General features: G+C 42.9%; 3 protein-coding genes across 3 annotated transcripts in view; 1 reads left to right on the forward strand and 2 right to left on the reverse strand.

Annotated features, from left to right (window-relative positions):
* The window catches only part of gtf3c6 (general transcription factor IIIC, polypeptide 6, alpha), a 35,087-nt gene extending 26,289 nt beyond the window's left edge, over positions 1 to 8,798 (reverse strand). The window contains exon 1 of the mRNA XM_079684710.1: positions 8,658 to 8,798. The gene's annotated coding sequence lies outside the window, so the exon portion shown is untranslated. The remainder of the gene's footprint in view (positions 1 to 8,657) is intronic.
* LOC307041349 (deoxyribodipyrimidine photo-lyase) lies at positions 8,671 to 16,143 on the forward strand (the record flags this gene model as incomplete). The annotated part of the gene is made up of 9 exons (XM_079684699.1): positions 8,671 to 8,901; positions 9,989 to 10,658; positions 10,772 to 11,065; positions 11,203 to 11,375; positions 11,486 to 11,570; positions 11,675 to 11,907; positions 12,055 to 12,249; positions 12,644 to 12,869; positions 12,990 to 16,143. The coding sequence occupies 9 exons, from the start codon at positions 8,671 to 8,673 to the stop codon at positions 13,532 to 13,534; spliced, it is 2,652 nt and encodes an 883-aa protein (XP_079540825.1). The 3' UTR covers positions 13,535 to 16,143.
* On the reverse strand, positions 15,728 to 20,682 carry LOC307041355 (glycine cleavage system H protein, mitochondrial-like). The gene is made up of 5 exons (XM_079684707.1): positions 20,473 to 20,682; positions 20,172 to 20,254; positions 20,017 to 20,080; positions 18,914 to 19,045; positions 15,728 to 16,291 (listed from the first exon to the last, which is right to left on the reverse strand). The coding sequence occupies exons 1-5, from the start codon at positions 20,621 to 20,623 to the stop codon at positions 16,194 to 16,196; spliced, it is 528 nt and encodes a 175-aa protein (XP_079540833.1). The 5' UTR covers positions 20,624 to 20,682; the 3' UTR covers positions 15,728 to 16,193.
* Positions 20,683 to 20,910: the final 228 nt, after the last annotated feature.

Genomic DNA, 20,910 nt, shown 5'->3' on the forward strand with positions numbered 1-20,910 from the left:
CCCTGTGTTTTAACCGAGAGAAGCCATTTTGTGAACGTTGTGGTATGCAAGGACGTTATAAATGTATCGTACTCCAGGTTGTATATTCCACGTCGGTGTGTCTGGCTGGAAGGCTTTTGATGTGCAAACCGTGTGTGTGTATAACACAGCAGTGTGTGGAAGGCGTTTGGTGAATGGAGCCATGACCTCTGGGGTCACTTCATTAATTACATCTGTGACATTCAGCCAGATGAGTTTCCTTTGTGACTAAATGATATGATGAATATTAACGACCTCAGATGAATTACACTGCTGCTTCTGCTGCTGATGATAATGTGTTTTACGACTCTAGGAGAGAGGGGTGTAAAATTGCACACTACAGCACATTTAGGACAAGCAGATTTTCACATGCAACATTCCAGAGAGCACAAGGTCGAGTAGTAGAGCAGGTTTTATTTGGTTATTTTTGGGTAAAACTTTCCAGTGGTTGATGTGACAACTTGCCAGAGAGAAAAACCAAAATCAAAAATGGGTTTTTAATTCTCAGAGTCTGGAAACAAACAAACTGGTATCTGGTCCTTTCCTCTACCCTCTAGCAGCAAACTATTCATTTAACCATTACACATGAATGCGACAGAGAAAACAAATCTGTGAAATGGTTCTGAATGTGGTTTCAGGGACCAGACAAACGGATACATAGGGAGAACAATAGCGAAGTAAACACAGAAGAGGGCTTTAGATAGCTTCGTAGCTGATGATAGCCATCTTAGAAAGTCATCCTGATCAAGTGATCCCCCACCATTTCTCCTTCTCCCTGTCCTCCCCCTCTTAATCAAATGAGTACTGTGCAGCTGGTGGGGTTGCGGCAAAAAGGGGTACGAGTGTGTGTGCAGAGGAGGTGGAAGGGGGGGGCTTTGAGGGATGGCGTGAAATTATTGCCTGCTGGTGTATATGTGTCGCTGGGGGTAGAAGGGCAGAGTAGGGGATTGGGCTGGGGTTGGGGGGGTGTAATGTCATTGCCTGCTGGTGTATCTGTAGTGGGGGCTCATTTAGATTTAGATTGGTTATGTGAGGAGAGAGCTGAAAGGCCAGCTCATGTTTATGCATGAATCCCAAAGCATGCTGCTGTGGTGGAGCCACGAGTTAAAGAGACAGAGCTGAAATACATTCGCACATTTAGATACAGCTCTGCTTCTTTGGATAAGGCTTCAGTCGAAAGCGACGCTCTGCTATCTGATGCATTTCCATCAGTGTGTGTGTCAGCCTGTTTGTGACATTGTGTATATGCAGACAGATTACATCAATGTCCAAATGAACATTATGCTGCCTCTTTAATCTAAACAAAATTAGATCTAATTTTTGTTTTAAAATGCGAACCACCCACAGCAATCCACTGACCGACTGTTTCCTGAAGATTGCTTTGGTATCTTCTACAGCTGATGCAGAGCTATACTCAGTACAAGGGTGCTTCCCACATTACACTCACTCACACACCAAAAGTCATCAGTAAATGTCTTTGAAGTAGAGTTTGTTCAGCACTTCATCAGGTATAAAGTGGTTTTTATTTGGAAATGTGGTCCCTATCCATCTTTTAAATGACTTTTTAATGGTCGTCACACCGTCCTAATCAATCATGTGGCAGAGCTGGCCTGCAAGTGCAAATACTCTCTATTTATAATTCCTCCATTCTGCTACCAAAAACTGACAATCTGTGCCTTCTTAGTACTGTAAATGAGCATACATTTTAATGAAATAGTATTTTTGATTTTCTGGAAACATTATAAATACATCCTATTCTGATCTGAACCATGCGTAATCTGTCTTTATATTATATCCACACTCTCTAGACCGCTGCAGAAAGGTTTGATAGTATAGCTCTATACAAAATACTGCTGTTTATTGTCATTCTTTGGCGTCTCTCCATTCAAGCCCACACTTTTTTGGGGACCCCACACCATCCCCCATCCTATCTGGCACCCCCCGTCGGCCCCCCTTTAGTACTTTACATCTATAATGAGATACAAATACGCATCAGCAGGACAGTGTCTACGCCACGCGTCACTGTGTGAATATTACTCACACTTATTAGCTGGATTATGTTAATCTTTACACTCTCTGCTCACAGACAACAGACTCCCCATGATATGGGGGTGGTCACGGCAGTAAGCGTGTGCTGTCGCGTGTGTTTGTGTGTGTAAGTGTGTATGGCTGTATGTGTGTGTTGGAGTGATTGCCATGTTGTCAAACTGATCTGCATGTGAAAGGGCGGTCTAATTACATCACTTATGCAAATGAGAAATGCACATATCCACGCACCTACGTACACACCACTGACAGCTTACTACTAAGGTCAAAAAGACAGTGTGAGCTATCCTCTTATTGAATAACACAAGGTGGCATCACCACCTGTCAGAGAGACATGTCTTGACATAATACAGATAAGTCACAATGGATGTTTTGATACACTCCTTCAGATAAATTAGTGTAAAGAAGTGGATGGGTCAAGCTCACAGTAGACTAAAGCACTTAAACTGTTATTGGAAAAATCTCCAACCACATATCCACTGATTAGTCTTTTTTCAGACTGAAACATTGATAGTTTCCCCGTTGGAATGATTGATTGAGTCCGACACATTTTAATTACGCCCAAATTAAATGAATCGGCTGGCGGACTATAAAACATTGCTGTTTAATAACGAGCCTCTCCATTTGCCTTTTTTTTCTAGCTTCATCCAATCCCATTTTGGCTGCCTGCACCAAATAACCTCTCTCCATTTAATGATATGCAAATGAATTTTCATGAACCCCATGATCCCATGCGATGATTAAACTGAGATGACATTAGCTGCCATGCTGCTGCCACTGTCAGTATTTCTGTCTGCCTCTTTTCTCTCTTCCTATCTCAACCATCTTTCTTCGTATCCACGACAACGGCCAACTGGCAATATTAGGGGTTCATTGTCACTATTCCCTTATGAATTTGCTCTGTAAGAGATGACATTCTGCGGATCCAGTGTTATTTCAGAAAAGTTTGTCCAATGGCAACAGAGATGGAGCATCAGAGCGGGATGTTGGTTCTCACAACGGTTTGGTAGTGGTTAACCAAAGACAAACATGTTACAACAATATACAATTATTGTAATGCAGCCACATCATATAATCGATTTGGTAACCTTCCACATCTCTTCGTTTTCCAATTCCAGTGCTCCCCTCCCACCGTTCCGTTTCAGTCTGGATCCAGCTCCACCTCTGCTGTCGTTTATTGTACTCCATTTGCATAATGAAGCCAAGGCTTAATTAAGATCCCACTGGAGTCTGAAGCCAAGGATGAAGGAAAGAAGGATGAGGAGGAGGAGGAGGGGAGGGGGGATCCGGCGTTCCTTAGCTTATCCGCACGTGTCCAAATAGGAGGCACAATTTAAGGGGGGAGCAAAGCGTTGACGAGCGATTAAATCGCTAATTATGATCGGCTGTTAGAATTAGTGTGTGGCTGTTAATTAGCTGTAGATGAGATGCCCAGACAGTTGCCCGCCCCTGACGACTGCAGCACCCTCCCTGACTGGCAATAGAGAAACACAGCTTGACACCCTGGAGATGATGCCAACACATCCCTCCCTTTAACACACACAGCAAGCTGAGGGGATATCCCTTTAAGAGTGTCCCAGGTGTGCATGTGCAGGAAAGAGCCTCTTCATCATCCTTGTCCACCCACTCCCACTGTTCTTCGTTAAGCACAAAATTCCATTTTTTTTCTTCTTCTGTATCCTTTATGCATTATGCCAATTATTCCTCTTCTTTCACAAACTCGTCCTCTTCGTAATGGAATGGTACAATCCCTTGTAGTTTTCTGTAATGGGCAGCCGCTTCCTTCCGGTGCTGTAGTTGGCACTGAGCAGGGTTGGCATCGAGGAAATGTTATTTCGTCCTTTACTCCCATACCATTAGTTTCATGTGGCTCTGGTTCAGACATTCTGCAACTATTTTGGGTCCGTATTTACTTTGCTTTCTAACGGCTTCTGGTGGCACCGGGAATTCCTCCCTTTTTGCGTTTGGCATGGTGCCATCTCTGTTTCTGGTTTTTCCCTTGAGGCGATCCCATCGCCAAAACATTTAAGGCAACCGAAATATTATGCTCACCGTATGGAGGTTTGTCTTTGCAAATGTGTGTTACGTTGGCTTGGCATTGTGCCACCTTTCTCCCGGTGCCCTTGCCGCTCCTGAAAAGATGCCATCACAGAATCGCTGGCAACCGTTGCCTGGGCACTTCTTCTTGGCTTTGTCCAAGCAAACAAGCGGCAATTAGCAGCAAATCCTCAGAGGTGAGTCCTCTTGTCTTTGACTAAGACTGTTCTTCACCGAAAGCTTTGATCGTTTTGGATATGCCATGACTGAAGGCTGGCATGGTGCCCGCTGGCTGGCATGGCGCCCGCTGGCTGGCACGCTTTCGCTGGCATTGAGAGAAAGAAACGTTGATAAATCAACGGAATTCCGGATTTTTCGCCGCCAATTTTTTGTTTGATAATCGGTCATCACTGAGTATCACCTTAATGTTTTGTAGTATCATCCACTTCGCCATTTAACATCCTTCTTTGCTTCCCGTCATCCATTTCCATCTTAGTCATCCTGTGTCTGCTGGCATCTTGCTCACTTCTATGCTGTGCTGTGATCTCAGAATTTCTAAATCTGCATTTCTTCGCCCGCTCTGCCGTTCGTTTCGCCCAGTTGTGCCCGTGCCAAGGTGGCACCATGGTAGCAGTATGGAGGTCTGTTCCTGTTCCTCTTCCTCTTCCATTCTTATTCTCCTCGCCCCTTCGCCCGTGCCCATGCCCGCCCCGCTCAAGTCCTGACTGGATGGCACTGTGCCAACCTGCCACCGCCATCGCTCTCATTTGTAGCTCATCCCTCCGTTGCCCTTCCCCCTGACTCTATATTTCCATCCCTCTCTCCTTCCCTCATTTCATTCATCCACTTATTGAATCATTTACCCTCTATGTGTATGAAATACTGCGTTTGTATGTTTACACAACATTAGCCGATTAACAAAACTTTTCATTTCTTAATGCGTGCAGAATATTGGCGGTCTTTTTTGGCACCTGAAGGAATGCTCTGAGTGACTACACTGTAGATAATTACCGCTGCAGTTACTTATTCCACCGAGACAAGAGGAGGAAAAGGAAGAGAGCCCTGAGTTTGGATAAAGCTTGTGTTGTTTTAATTAACTTTACCAACCCCCAACATGTGTGCTTCTTTAACATCTCTTGTGCAGGTTTTCGTTTTAGCACACACACACTATACAAACAGACATACGACTTATCCGATTATCACTCAAATCAATTGTGTACAATTGACCTTCCCCACTATTTCTAAGATGACCCTTACTCCCTTGTTTTCTTCTTCTCCTTTTTTAAATCTCTTGTGTCAAACAAAAGCTGCCAGTGGTGGTGGAGTTTTAAGCAAATACTCTCATTAGAACACAAAACATAATTAATATGTAAATGATGTGTGTAATTTATGCATGGTCTGACAGACTTGTTCTCTTTTCAGCTCTCCATTGTATTCACTCTATTTATATCCCCTTTACTTAAAACTTCACACTAACGCCAATTTTCCTCTTTTCTTAGACCACATACTGTGAATGAATCCATGGGGGATGTCTTGAGGTCTTTCCTATTGTCTTTTTTTTTGTACACGTTTCTCCCTGCCTTTAATCATGGTTTATAGTTTCTAATAGTATCTCTGAATCTCTGTTTTCCCTGCTTGCCTCTCTCTGCTCACAGCCTGTCCTCTCCTAAAACAAACCCTGCAGTGACGCATTAAACCAACAACTGAGTGTTTGAACAAGGTCTTTCTTCCAGGAATATGAATACTGAATAATCTATCCACTAAATAACATCCACACTGCACTGTGTCGTATTCTGTGTTTTCTCTTTGTCTGTCCCTGAATGTGTTGATCTTAATGTGTGGTACAAACCGTGTGGTAAATTGAAGAATGTCCTGATAGACGGTGAGTAGCCTTGCTCCTGTCTAGGATAAACACCTATAATACGCTGGCTCCCTTGGCAATCACCATAGCAACAAACCATGGTACCCACGTGAGTTGCATAATAAGATGTTCTCCAAGACCACAGACCATAAAGCGGCGACAAACTAGACACCTGCAGTAATGGATGTGAATCAGAAAACAACAGTTCAAATGTAAAATTTCACCTCTGACTCATTCCAGACCAATCCTTTCTATTTATCAATAGGCTCACATCACACAACACAGTCTTAGATGCTCATGCACCTTCTCTCTGTCTCTCCAGACCTTAACAGGTGCTGATGAGCCACAGTCAATGATTGTAATGAGCTATCGATCACCGTGGGAAAACCCAGGGACAGAGAGGGTGAGGGAGGTAGGGGGAACCAGAGGACACACACACACACACACAGACAGAAGGAGGTGGACTGCCAGAAAAGAAAAAAACTTCAAATGAGCTAAATGGAGACAAGCTACCCAAGACAGGGTATCAATACTTGCTTTAATCAAGTCCTTATCTCCTATTGTTCTGCTTAAAATAGAATATATGGGGAAGGGCTCTCTGCCAGCGCAGGTTGAAGGGAGGTTTTGAACCCAGAGTAGCTTCTGGACGGGCTGATCTGCTCAGGATGACCATGCAGACACATTTGTCGTGACCGGGTCCAGATGCCCGGGAATGGCACTGACGCAGTATCTCTATTTTCTTCTTTTTGTGCTGTGTGCATGGAGTGGAGGCAGACAGCTTTAGGGAAGGGGGAGGTGCGTTGTGTGTGTTGGCTGGCGTTTCAGATAATGAAATGCAGCAGGGAACAAAGAGCTGGGGGCCCCTATTCTCTGTGCTGCAGCTTCATTTTCAGTCCCGTTAGTCTATGATTCTTCCATACCCTCTTTCTTGTGTACTTGTATGCGTGTGTGTTTATGTTTGTATGAGCAGTTTGTTGTGTACACCCGTGTCCCCTCCTCCTTCTGTTAGTATTCTGCATGGCAGATCCCCCTAATGTAATAACTGTGTCTGCATGTCTAATTTACAGCAGGAGAGAGTAAATAGCCTGTGGTTAATTACAGTACGTGTATGTGTGTGTGTGTGTGTGTGTGTGTATGGGGGAGTGTGTGTGTGTATGTGTGTGTCTACATACGCGTGGGTGTGTCAGAATGATTTATGAGTTGCAAATAGCTACACCAGTGGCCCGTTTCTCCTCACTTAGTTTTTAATCTGTCTTTCCATTAATTTTCCTGGAGACGTTATTATGGTTTTATAACGGTGTGCACGAGGATACTATGTGAGTGCACATATTTGTTAATGAGACAAAGGTGTGAACATTTTGTGAGGATATAGGCTACTTGGGCACCTGAGATGCACTTTGCTTTTCCCTCCTTAGAGAACTCCATTTGCCTTCCTTCCTTTCCCTCCTTTTTTCCGTTGCTTCATTCACTCTCTTCATTGAGAGCCACAATGAACACAGATCTTTATTGACAGTACACGGTAGAACATGGAAACAGCAGGTCAATCCGTTTAGCCCAAGGGCCGATACACCAATTCACCAATTTGTCAGTGTTAGTTTGAGAGAGAAAAGCAGCTAATCTCTCCTCTCTGCTCTCTATTGATCACACACTTAGACTCCACTTCTCTGTCTAAACACTATTGATTCTCTCTCTCTCTCAATCTCTCTCTTTCTTTCTCTCTTTCTGTCTTGCTCTCGCCACATACCACAGCTCTCAACACATCTTCACTACATACACTGACTTCTGTTGGGACAGAAGTTGAATATTTGAGACTGTATTTCCTAAAGCCCCGATTCACATTTGTAATGAATTCTTGAGAACATTTTAGCATGAACAAAACAAGACTAAATCAATTCAGTAATAGTGTAATAGAGCTTATCAACTATACAAATCATTTAAGAGTTTATTCCACAACTGTCACATATTGTTCCCTGCTGTGTTCACTCAAAAGCGTATGCATAGTCTCATTAAAAAAATCAATTACGTAGCAACCCCTACACAGCTTCAACACAGACAATGATTACAAATTCACTGCCGGGTACACTGTCTCCCGGCTTTGTTTTTCAGCCTGACATCACAGGGTGCATTTGAAAAGGACCATATTCATGTCAAGATGAAGGCTACGCAAAAATGATAGAAAGACTATCTTAAGGGAGATGGCACCCCTACATCAATCCAAATTGAACCAAAGATCACTACTTGATTGGTTTCAGTGGGTGTGGGGCCTTGTCACGTTTTAGTTGAGATGTAACATTTGGAAAAGGAATGATTACACTGTTGATGACAAGATGAAACACAGAGAGACAGACCTATGACACAAAAACAGGCGTTCTTCTTGCATCTATCATATCCTTCTGCCATAATATCTAATAAACGTAATGTAAACAGGGAATCCCAACTGTTACTCAGATGCTTTGAAAAACAGCCATTGGTTTCCCTATCTTCCCCACATAGCGTGTATGTATTAGACTTGTACCCCCTCTACTGGCGATATAAACACATTACAAATGTTAAACTTTGCAGGTTACAAAACATAAACACATGGATTGTGTAACCTAAAATCAGCTGTTTGATAACCGGCACTTGGGCGTATGGTGAGGGCGTGGAGCGCATTATGTGCTAAATGTTTAATGTATAGTTATTAACAATCAGTCACCTTTTAGTTTGAGATGGCTCCCTCAGCGGCTGCTAGTGAAGACAGGAAAGCCTTGGTGAGGAGGATGTTAATAGAAGTTCTGATGGGTCGAGAAGATCCAGAGGGGTTCTTTGCGATGTGTGTGTCCGCTCTGGGGCCCCAGGAGACCCGCTCTCAGTTCCTGGCCCTCATCCAGCCCCTGTCCACGGCCAACAGCTCCCTGCACTCCGGCCTCACCTCCATCTACGAGCAATATTTCTCCAAGGTTAGTGGGTAAAGTTATTTATTTAATACAAATAGCATTATATGTTGTTGCACTTTTAAATACCTGGGTTACAAAGTTGTTAAAAGTTGCTTACAATGTAGGCTACAGTTTTTAAAAGAGAAGAAACAACAAGAATGCATTTAAAGAAAAACTACACAATTCAAGTCACCCAACTAGCCAAACTTGTAAGAAAAGTTGTCATGGCTAACGTGTTAGCAAACAATTAGCCATGATACTAGTTAGTGTTTGTCCCCGAAATTGACATTAGCACTAATATAGCAACATGGACCCATATAAGTGGCACTTTCATTTACATGTATTGTATTCACTTTTTGATCTACCTGCTCCCGAGATAAATGCCTGACTCTTGGCTTTCCAAATAAGCTGATGTCTTCTCCCTTCACTTCCTTTTTGCAACTTATTTTCCCCTGCATGCTCTTATTAGCATGTCAGGTGAGGCTAACTTGTGTTAGCTCCTGTACTGGGAGCATATAGTGTTTTGGCTTTCTTGGACCAAATACCACATGCGATGAGTTAAAAATGAATATGTAAGTCCAGTAAATAAGTCTGCCCAAGATATAATTTAGCCACATATCACCTGAAGGCCCAGTACAACTTTCTCTTCTTATAGAGTGTATTCAAATAAATACATTTAATAACCATATGTTATTTATTAGCAATACAATCAGTTTAAATACAAATGGCACGGTGCTCTTAAATGTGGAACATAGCCAATAGGGGTGTCAGAGAGATGTCCGTAATTCAAATGTTAAGACATCACCTGCATGTGTCGCACACAAAAGTTCATACATGTAAAAGAACACATACCTGAATAGGTTTGCAGAAACCTTTTTGCATAGTTTCTGTAAAAATCCTACCCTGGTGGTTGATCTCATAAGGTACAGTACAAACATCTGACCGTTTAAACTGCAACAATTTGCTTTCATGCTATTGTTAAGCCTGTTACAAACACACATAGGCTATTGCAAATATTGTATTTGCATATTTTCATCTCTACCCCAATGACGATAAGCAGCTGTTTTAACAGTAGGCCTACTAACATTTTATTTTCCTATTTGAATTGGAGACTGAAGATGATGAACTGCAACTCGCATTGGCTCTCTCTCTACTGGAAGTGAAAGATGAGCAGCTGTCAACCCCCAGCCAAGACTCCCCACTTCAGCCACCTAGAGACAGACCAAATCAGAGAAGCCCTGCTCAAAAGTCAACAGTATCTCAGCCTCAGGGAAACAGCAACACCAAGCCAGCAGATGGAGTTGGTAGGAGAGAACACACCATCACAACACAAACTGAAGCCAGGGTCAAGGCGAGCCCATTACAGACATTCAGAGAAACTGAGCTTCAGAAAAACAATGTTGACAAATATAAAATGGGGACACCAGGGACAAGTCTGGCTGGGTGTGTCTCCAGTCCGTCCGGCTTGTTTTTAAAGCAAAACATGATTGAAAAAGATAACCAAATGATGAACGAGGGAGATTGTAATCAACCAGAGACACCAAAACGCTCTAAGAACAGGCGGCAGAGGCGTAAAGGCGCTGGCCAGAAGGTTGTAGGTTTGCCCTGTTCTCCATCAGCACAACCACCCGTTCTGCTGTGGTTCAGGAGGGACTTGCGACTTGGGGACAATCCTGCTCTCATCGGCTCTCTGGAGGTTGGTTCACCCGTCATCCCTGTCTTCATCTGGAGCCCTGAAGAGGAGGAGGGACCTGGGATAACAGTGGCTATGGGGGGAGCCTGTAAGTTAACGGAGGAAATAATAATAATGGTCAATCGCTGTCCCATATTGATTTTTTTCATTGAGTTTCATGTCTCCAGATGGTTGTCCTCTTACAATTGTTCTTTTTAACAGGTAAATATTGGCTTCATCAAGCTTTGTCTTGTTTCTCTTCATCTCTGGAGCGCATTGGCAGCCATCTTGTCTTTCTTAAGGCAAATGGGTCATCTCTGTGTACCCTTAAGGAGCTAGTAAGAGAGACGGGAGCTAGAACGGTCTTGGCTAACGCCCTCTATGAGCCCTGGCTGAAGGAGAGGGATGATGATGTAGAGTCAGCCCTTCAGAAAGATGGTGTTGAATGCAAGATGTACCACTCATACTGTCTCAGAGACCCCTACTCTGTCAGCACTGAGGGTGTGGGACTCAGAGGTAAGTTGCAACAAGTTTAATTTTGGTGAACAGAACTTCAATTATTTGTGGTAAATATCTGCTTTAAATCTGCTAGCAATACAAGTTCATTGGTAAGTTTATTCAATTGTGAACTGTGTTATCTTCTCTGGATTTAGGAATAGGTTCAGTGTCTCACTTCATGAACTGCTGTAGACAGAACCCAGGGTCTGCTTTAGGGGCCCCTCTGGACCCTCCTGTATCTCTACCAACACCCGCGTATTGGCCTCAGGGTGTCTCTTTGGACGTGCTAGGCCTGGGTCGTATGCCCCGCAGGAAGGATGGCACAACGGTCAGTAACCACAGCAGAGCAGCGCTGTAAGGCAGAGTTATAATCCAAAACACAGTCAAGATTAGATCATGAAATCATTAACATATCTTTATTTATATTTTGGCATTCAGATTGACTGGGCAGCTAACATCCGCAAATCCTGGGATTTCAGCGAGGATGGAGCATGTGCCCGGCTAGAGGCCTTTCTGAATGATGGTGAGACATCTTGCATGCACATTGTAAACATTGATGCACAATATGGAAGTTGTGAATTGTCTCATTGATGTAACAGTATCTTATGATCCCTCCATGTTTCCTAGGTGTGTATAGATATGAAAAAGAGTCAGGCAGGGCAGATGCTCCAAATACCAGCTGTCTGTCTCCCTACCTTCACTTCGGTCAGTTAAGCCCTCGCTGGCTGTTATGGGATGCCAAAGGGGCGCGCTGTCGACCCCCGAAGTTCCAACGCAAATTGGCGTGGAGAGATTTGGCTTACTGGCAGCTGACATTGTTTCCTGATCTCCCCTGGGAATCCCTCAGACCTCCATACAAGGTATATGATTAGCGTAAAACACCCATATTAAAATGTATTGTAAGTAATACTCATAAAAGCAACAAGAAATGTAAAGTTGAACAACTCAAAGCCTAAAGGACACCGCTAAGAACTATGTTTATTACAAAGCAATATTCGTATTTTCAGGCTCTGCGGTGGAGCAGTGATAGAGACCACCTGAAGGCCTGGCAGCGGGGGCGGACAGGCTACCCTCTGGTGGACGCAGCCATGAGGCAGCTGTGGCTGACAGGTTGGATGAATAACTACATGAGACATGTGGTTGCGTCTTTTCTAATAGCATATCTCTATCTCCCATGGCAAGAAGGCTATCGTTGGTTCCAGGTGAGACATAATAATAATTATCATAATAATAATACATTTGATTTATATAGCGCTTTTCACAACTCAAAGACGCTTTACAGTATGAGGGAGGGTAGACAAACAAGGACAGGCAAACAAGTAAATATAGTAAAATAAAATAAACAAAAAAAGGCAGTCAAGAGGAAGTTGATTGAGAGGGGAGAGGGAGTTCTATTTTGTTGCTGTTCAGTTTGAGGTTATGTTGCATCCAAGTTTTAATAGCTGTCAGACAGGAATCAATGTGGGTTATGGAGGGATTTGGTGCTGAGGTAGATCTGAGTCCATGCATACACACAGGCACACAAAGCTCTCACATAGATGTCATAGCAGCAACACACAGAATAATAAGCACTCCTTACCAACCTCATCTGTTTAGGACACCCTGGTGGATGCAGATGTTGCCATAGATGCTATGATGTGGCAGAATGGAGGCATGTGTGGTCTGGATCACTGGAACTTTGTAATGCACCCTGTCGATGCAGCCATGACCTGCGACCCCTACGGCAGCTATGTTCGAAAGTGGTGTTCAGAACTTGCCGAGCTACCTGATGAGCTTGTTCACAAACCTTGGAAATGTCCTGCACCCATGCTACGACGTGCTGGTGAGAATGTTATTATGATCATTAAAAATGAGGTTATTTTGTATGGAACATGCTACCTTAAGTTTTTAGTCCCACACATTAACATACAAATATCCTCTCCTTGCTACCGTCACTGCCTAGGTCTGGTCTTTGGCCAAACGTATCCTGAGCGAATAGTTACAGATCTGGAGGAGCGGAGGAGTCGTTCGCTGCAAGATGTGGCTCTGGTGCGGAAAGAGTTTGGACAATATGTGGACAAGCGCTCAGGCTGCGACTTGGTGCCTCTGCCCCAACGCCTGGTCTCTGAGGCTCTGGGCTTGTCACACAGGGATGACGGCGTGGTGACAGAGGGACAGCAGTTCCTGTTGCCTGTTATCACCCGCATGGAATTCAAACACCAGCTGGAAGATCCAGACGCAGATGCCGTCTCGAATCCCTACAATGCTGTTCTGAAAGGATACGTGAGCCGCAAGAGGGATGAGACCATCGCCTTCCTCAATGAGAGAGACTTTACTGCCAGTGTGATGTACGAGGGAGTTCAGAGAAAGGAGAGGCTGGAGAGCGACTACCGTAGAATCGAGGGACTCCCTGGGCTTCCTGCGCCTCGAGGCAGGGCCAGACGAACTCCAACAGCCAAGGACCGGTTTTCTGTAGTACCTGGTGGAGCAGTCTCCTCACTCAGGTGACCCCAAGATCGAAAGTTCACAGCTTTAAGTGACCAGTAACTAGCTGTTAAGTGCAAAAGTATCAAATTCTACAGAGCAATATTTTTAAAGTGCAAACAAATGTGTAAAGAACAATGAACATGCATTGTCTTTTTCACTAGAAAAGTTGCAGTATTTGCAAAGAGCTCGTTCGAACATTTTGTTAACAATAAGTAGAATATGAGGTATTGACCAAAGGAATGACACCAGTCTAAGTGAAACACATGGATCTGGGTCCACCAATACAAGGCTGCTTCCTTTCTTAAAGGCTGTGTCCTTATTTAACACACAATTATGAATTCTGTTACACATAATTGTACAAATACATTGCATAGATTCAGTTGTTTGTCGGGAAACAAAGGTATACTGTTTCTCAGCAGTTAAAGATTTTTTTTAAGAGGCCTTATTTTACAGTGTTTACAAACTATGTGTGTGTCATAGACAGTGTTGGGCTAGTTACTTTTAAAAAGTAACTAGTAATAGTTATAGTTACTGCTCTCAAAAAAGTTACTAGTTACTTTACATTACAAATAATAACAATACAAATACAAGTTTTTGTGTTGTTCTGTGGCACCGTAAGAGAAAAGACAACTCCCCACATGTACATTAGTTCGGTGCTTCAGGAGATTGGCATTGCTGTTATTCGATGTGGACAATGCTTTCTGTCCTGCACAAAGTTTACATTTGACCGTAATATCTTTTGCATCCTTTATCCCCACAAATTGAAAATAGTGGTTATATCTCCAAGTTGTAAATGCGCTGTTGCTCTCGCTGATACTTGCAACTGCCATTGTGTGTGTGTGTGTGTGTGCTGGTGGTGGGCGTTGCTGTGTATGTGTGTGTGTTAGCAAGTGTTTTTGTCTCTGTGTATTTTCCCCATAAGGCAAGACCCGCCCAACTCTGTCTCTGATTGGTTTACCCTGAAATGTTAACCAATCATCACTCGTCTCTGGTCACTTTCCCATGGTACTGTGAGAGGACATCACTGTATTCGCCTGTAAATTACATCCACAGGGAGATTCGGTTCAGTTGGATCACATAATGTAACGCAGTAACGCACCCATTTAAATCACAGTAACTATAACGGCGTTACTGAATGGGAATAGGTAACTAGTAACGCTATTAGTTACTGCAAAAAGTAGTTGTGTTACATTACATTAAATTGCATTTAGCTGATGCTTTTATACAAAGCGACTTACAATAAGTACATTTGACCAGGAAGATACAACCTTGAAGAAAACAGAATCATATAAGTACATCAGGTTTCATAGAGCCAAACCTTTCAAGTGCTACTCAACTGGCTTTAGATAAGCCAGCCCTTTATTAGTATATAAGTGCTTTGTTTAGATAAAAAAAAAAAAAAAGAAGAAGATTCTTTGGGAGTGAGGGGGGAAGGGGGATGTCCGATGCCTTGTTCAACCTCTCCAAGTAGAAGTCCACACTCCAAATGTAGGTCTGGTCAGGGACTTGAACCGGCGACCCTACGGCTCACAGTCCAAGCCCCTACTGACTGCCATAGATTTAGTCCCTAATTTTGCTCTCAAAGTGCACCAGATTGATGCATTTAACTTCAACATTTAAAAAAAAAATCTTCCCGAGGGAGCTAGCCCCCGGACCCCCCTCGAGGAGGTGAGGTCCACAACCTGCCCACACCCCCTGTTAAATTGTCTCACCCACATTGAGGATGCTTCCTACACCCATGTTTTATTCCATGTGTCAAGTCAGGCAAATTGGGTCCAAATGTTATTGCATCAATGATCTGTTAACATTAAAATCACTAAATATATGCTGTAACTATTTTGCTCTAGGCAAATCAAGGGCTCAGGTAATGTGATTACTATATGAATAATTGTCCAAAATAACATAAAATGCATAGGGTTTTTTGTTAAGTAACAAACTTTCGTCGCTGGCCGGCCGATACATACCGCACATTAAGTGGGCCTGTCTGTCAATTAATCCCCGGGCCACTTTTTCCTCCCAGTCCGCCCCTGACTGTATATATAAAGGTGTGTGTATATAACAGGTTGACTGAAATGGTTCAGGAGGTATGTAAATGAGTAAATATGCAAATAGATTTTGTATTATGTGACACTGACATACTGTAACACATCAGTGGACATATTTTTAAAACTCTAAACTTTTTTCGGAAATAAAAAACGAGGGAAGAAAACAATGTCTAAGGAAATGTTTATTTTCTAATTTACAGTCCCATGTCTACAGTATAACTGTCACACATGCGGTGTAGACCAACATTATTATTATTAATACCATAAAGACCAAAGTGCGTTTTTTAAGTCTAACACAGTCCTACGACAGAAATCAGCTTTGCTTTGACAGTGAGTGTTTAATTGACTGAGTCTCAGTCTCTTCTGTTTGGGGATTTGAGGCTGCAGCAACTCAACACTGTATGTATATTCAGTCCAGACTGACCAGTCCCCTAAAGTCAGTCTTTAACAGTAGATCAATTATTCCTAATGTTCACAGCTCTACAACACTGGCAGGTCAGATATGTGGAGCTCTGGAGCTCCACTGGTGGATGCTAAGCATGGCGTTGTAGCTGACACGGGCACACCTTGTAGATCTCCCTGCCAGTGGTGTTTAAAAAGGAGAGGAAGCGTAGCACTTTTAAGAAGGTGTTGGGTTAGTCCTCAATGGAACGGATGTATCTGTCATAGGCTGCTTCATCCATTAGAGCATCCAGCTCTGCAGGGTTGCCAATGGTCATCTTCATCAGCCAGCCTGTATTGAATCGTTGACAGATTAAGCCATGAGTTAAGGACAACGTCAGTGTTTCATCATTCTTAAGTCTGCTTAGCACAAGAAACATTTGACAACACTGCCACTGTCAAAGGGGCTATTGGCTAATTTTGTTCATTACAGAATGAAAATACACTTGTACTTTGTGGTTGCTTGAGCAAACCATCACAGTGGTTGTGTGTTTGCCTTTTGAAGCTACATGATCAATGCATAGTAGAGCAGCAATAAGTGAACTTAACAATTCTGCAGTGCATTGTCATGCAGTGATAATGTTATTCTGACAACAAAAAGTAGACCATGGTTAGTGTGATGGATCACTATCATACATGTCTATGTGTAGTCTCGTTGTAAAGGAAAGGAAACATATTTGCTGTTTAGGAGTTAAGGCTAAAAGGAATGAATGTAAAACACTGGAATGCCATGGAAAATGCTAAACACTAATTCAAAGTATTTGCAACATAGAGAGCTACATAGGCAACATCATTGGTATGGATCAGGTGTGTTTGTCTTTAACACTTTTCAAAGACATTTCTGCCACTGGGAGAACAAACGTTTTTGATTGGCATTTATTATACAAAATATGCTATATAAGGTATGTTTTACAATTGAAAGATCCTGAAGTCAACTTCTTCTATATTATATTGCATTACTGCCACCTACTGTCCAAATCAAATAATGAAGCTAGTCAGCAGTAAATCTCAAAGCCAATTACTGTGAATTATTATGAATGGTAACTGTAAAGATCTGTAAAACAATTACTTTCTTGATGTTTAACATAAACTCCCCAGTACATTGACTTTAGACAAGTTTTTGTTGCAAGAGGGTAGGCCTCGACCAGTGTTTCTCAAACTTTTTCATACCATGGACCACTTAACCAATAAAAAAACACCCGCGGACCACCTAACTCCACAAATATCCAAAATCACATCGTTTTTGTAGAACATATTACAAATCGCCTGAAAATGGTACAAACAAGTGGCAACATGTGTGATGAAGGTGTTGCGCTGGGCTATATCATGCAATCTAAATCAAACTTAAGCTCGCTCCATTGCGGGGATATTCCTGCGAGAGTGCGGAAAACTTAAATTCATTTATTTATTTCAAATGTGAAATTGTACTAATATACTCACGGACCACTAGGGGGCGCTCACGGAGCACCAGTGGTCCGCGGACCACACTTTTTCGAAGCACTGGCCTAGACCAGGGGTTCCCAAAGTGGGGGTCGCGAGATGATTACAAAATAAAAATAAAAATAAAAAATTGATTAAAAAAAATTGATTAATCTTTTTTATAATAAAAAAAAAGAAAAGATTATTAATAATAACGTTTGCATAGACATATTCAGGGGCGGACTAGCCATCTGCATAATTTCCCCGCAACGAGGCTCCCCCTTTGACAATCCACTAGCGCAGTGTTTCTCCAACTTTTTCATACCAAGGACCACTTAATAGTAATAGAGACAATAATGACACTCCCGCGAGAGTGCGGAAAACTGAAATTAACTCAATAGCCCCCCCCCCCCCCCCCGTCGACAGGGGGTCGCCAGTCTCTGGCACTGTTATTTTGGGGGTAGCGGGCTGAAAAGTTTGGGAACCCCTAGCCTAGACCAGGGGTTCCAAAAGTGGGGGTCGCGAGATGATTACAAAATAAAAATGGAAAATACAACGTTTGCATAGACATTTTCAGGGCCGGACTAGGCATCTGTATAATTTCCCTAGAATTTGGCGGAAGTACAGTACTTCCGCCACTTACAGGCCCGGCATATGTACTACAGTGTCTCCAGCGGGTCGAGCGGTCTCGTGTGGACGGACACGTTTCTTGTGCCGATTCCGTGTGGACGGAAGACTTTTTTTTATATCAACCTCGGTTCGTTTTCGTCTCAGTGTGGCTGGGGCCTTATGGCGCATTTCCACTGCAGCGGGTAGCCCCGTTTAAGCGTCCTTAAATCGTCCTCAAGCGGCCAGGCCAGTTTTTGGTGGCCTTTCCATATAGCGTAGCACCGGCTAGCGGGTACTTTTTCCGGCCCCATAAAATCGTGGTTCTATCAGGCCAGGGCCGAACTAGTGATTTCAACATTCTCGACTGCTGATTGGTCAGAGAGAATCGTCACAAGATCCTCCCTATTGTCGCATATATATCTAGAAGCAAGCTTGCAGCATTTTTATACACAGCATTTTTGTAAACAGAGGAGCTACAAAAATGGCAACGTCAAAGAAAAGCACACCGTGGTCGACCGAGGAGGTGACGACGTTCCTACATCTCATTGGGGATGATCAAATCCAGCGGGAGCTCGACGGAACAACTCGAAATGTGAAAGTGTTCCAGGATGTCTCTGCACAGATGTCCCCGCCTACACTGCGTTGCTACCCCAGGTCCTAAACTGTAATGGAAATGCGCCACGGCCTCGGACGGCCAGCGAAGCAGCCCGAGGCCTGAGCGAGGACGCTTAAACGGGGCTACCCCGCTGCAGTGGAAATGTGCCATTAGACTCTTCATAGTCAAATATCACCTGTATAAGCTCTAACACTAGCTTAAAGTATGCTGCTTTCAACTTCAAATGCCCTCTTTAAATAACTGGACTACACATTTTTCTGAGTGACTCACCATCTGTGTAGCAGGATTTGTTGACCAGACCTGGGTTGTCGGCCAGGAGAGTATTGACCTCTACAACTTCTCCAGTCAGGGGGGAGTAGAGCTCACTGGCAGCCTTCACACTTTCCAGAGCCCCAAACTCATCTGTGGCAGATTGACATCAAAGTAAGTTAATTTCACAATCGCAACCTCACAGAAGGTTCAGCCAAATATTGCTTAGTTATGGTAAACTTAATTCAGGTAGGTTTTTTTTTTGTGGCATGACAACAATTAATTTGTTTGTCCAAACACAGGTGCTACAAGTTTAAATTGTTTACAACCAAATTTTTTGTTTTAATTATTGGTGGAAAGTAGAAAAGAAATTGCTCATTATCAACACAACAATATCATACTTTTGCTTTATGACATTATGAAATATGCAGGCTTCGTAAGGTAAAACTTTAAAAAATCTCAACTAAACTCAAAAGAAATTGAGACTTTTTACACTTGTTCCCTTCATCCAACAGGAACAAAACCAAAATTTCACTAAAATATTTCGTGAATGTTAACACCAAATAGCATTCGGTGGTGGCGAGGTCCATAGGGACTTGGCTTGGCAACTGGAAGGTCACCAGTTAAAGTCCCGGCAAGACCAAGTGCTACCGAGGTGTCCCTGAGCAAGGCACCGTTTCCTACACTCCTCCCCCAGGCGCCGTTCATAATAGCAACCCACTGCTCCTAACACTAGGATGGGTCAAATGCAGAGAAAGCATTTTGTTACATAGTGCCAAAAACACACAGTGCTAGTAATCTAAAAAGTCTCAAATCCTTAAATTGACATATTAGCATTAACAACTATTGAGCAGAAATTTATTTTATTTTCACCACCAAGTGATTAGATGTATTGTATTTTAGGTGTTTTTAAGTGTCCTAGGGTGTAATGAAAGGCGCCTCAAAATAAAATGTATTCATATTATTATTAAAAAGGTAAGTGTGAAATAAAATGCATGAAATTAGGGTTGCTGATTTTTAGTTATCAATACATCTGGTGAATTCGTTTTCGAATCTGATAAACTAAATCGTGTAGTGTATGACCTTTCCAAAAACCTTAGCCTGAGCTGCCCTGAACTCCATACCTTGCTGAGCCAGCTGTGTCCCCACCTCTGGCAGTCCACAGTAAACTACATCCCCCAGAGCCTCCTGTAAGTGGCAGAGAGCAAGGTCAAACGATATTGCAAAAAAAATTGTGAACTTGTGCATGCACTAAAGTCTGTGTGACATGGGAACTTACTTGCGCAAACTTGCTGATACCGACAGTCCCATTCCCATCGTCTTCTACCCGGATCCATTCGTGCTTGTCTGTGAATTTAAGATCTGCAAAAAAACACAACTTCAGAACACAAACAGCACCCTTGTAGAAGACTTTGGAGTATTTTGTAGTTGATGTAGTTAGTAGTTGTTAAGTTTGACAACAAGAAAAACAACAGATGCAAACAGCAGTGTCGTGTCCTCTTATATAGCTAATGTTACCCTCTAGCTACCGAAGATGTTAGCTAAATGTGCTACAATAAAAGACATGCAAAAGGCAATACCTGCTTTTACCCGACTAGAAGTGGTTATGGTTCTTCCAAAGTAAGGTGTAGATGCCAGCCGCAACGGTGAAAGTGTTACCGAGCGGTTGAGTAATGGCAAAACTGTGAAAAAGTTGGAAGACAGGGAACGGAGTAGCCCACAGGCGGCCATGTTTGTCGCTTACTGATGAGCACAGGTTGAATTATTCTTCGTGGATTTTAGCGGCATCAGTAGCTCTTCACTGCCCTCCACTGGGGTTAAGAGCAGCTGGCGTCCAGTTATCTACTGCTGTCCTCTTGTGGAGATCCTTTTCTTTGCAGTCTGAAAAATACCCCTTTATGGAGCTTACCAACATTACATTTTATTTTCATTTAATTCTGCCTCGTCCACTACTGCAAGTATTTACCTGTGTGCATGCTGTTCAGATTACTGTGTCCTATTTTATTTCCATGATGAAA

This window comes from Notothenia rossii, assembly GCF_949606895.1.
Source record: "Notothenia rossii genome assembly, chromosome: 5".
NCBI classification, from domain to species: Eukaryota; Metazoa; Chordata; class Actinopteri; order Perciformes; family Nototheniidae; genus Notothenia; species Notothenia rossii.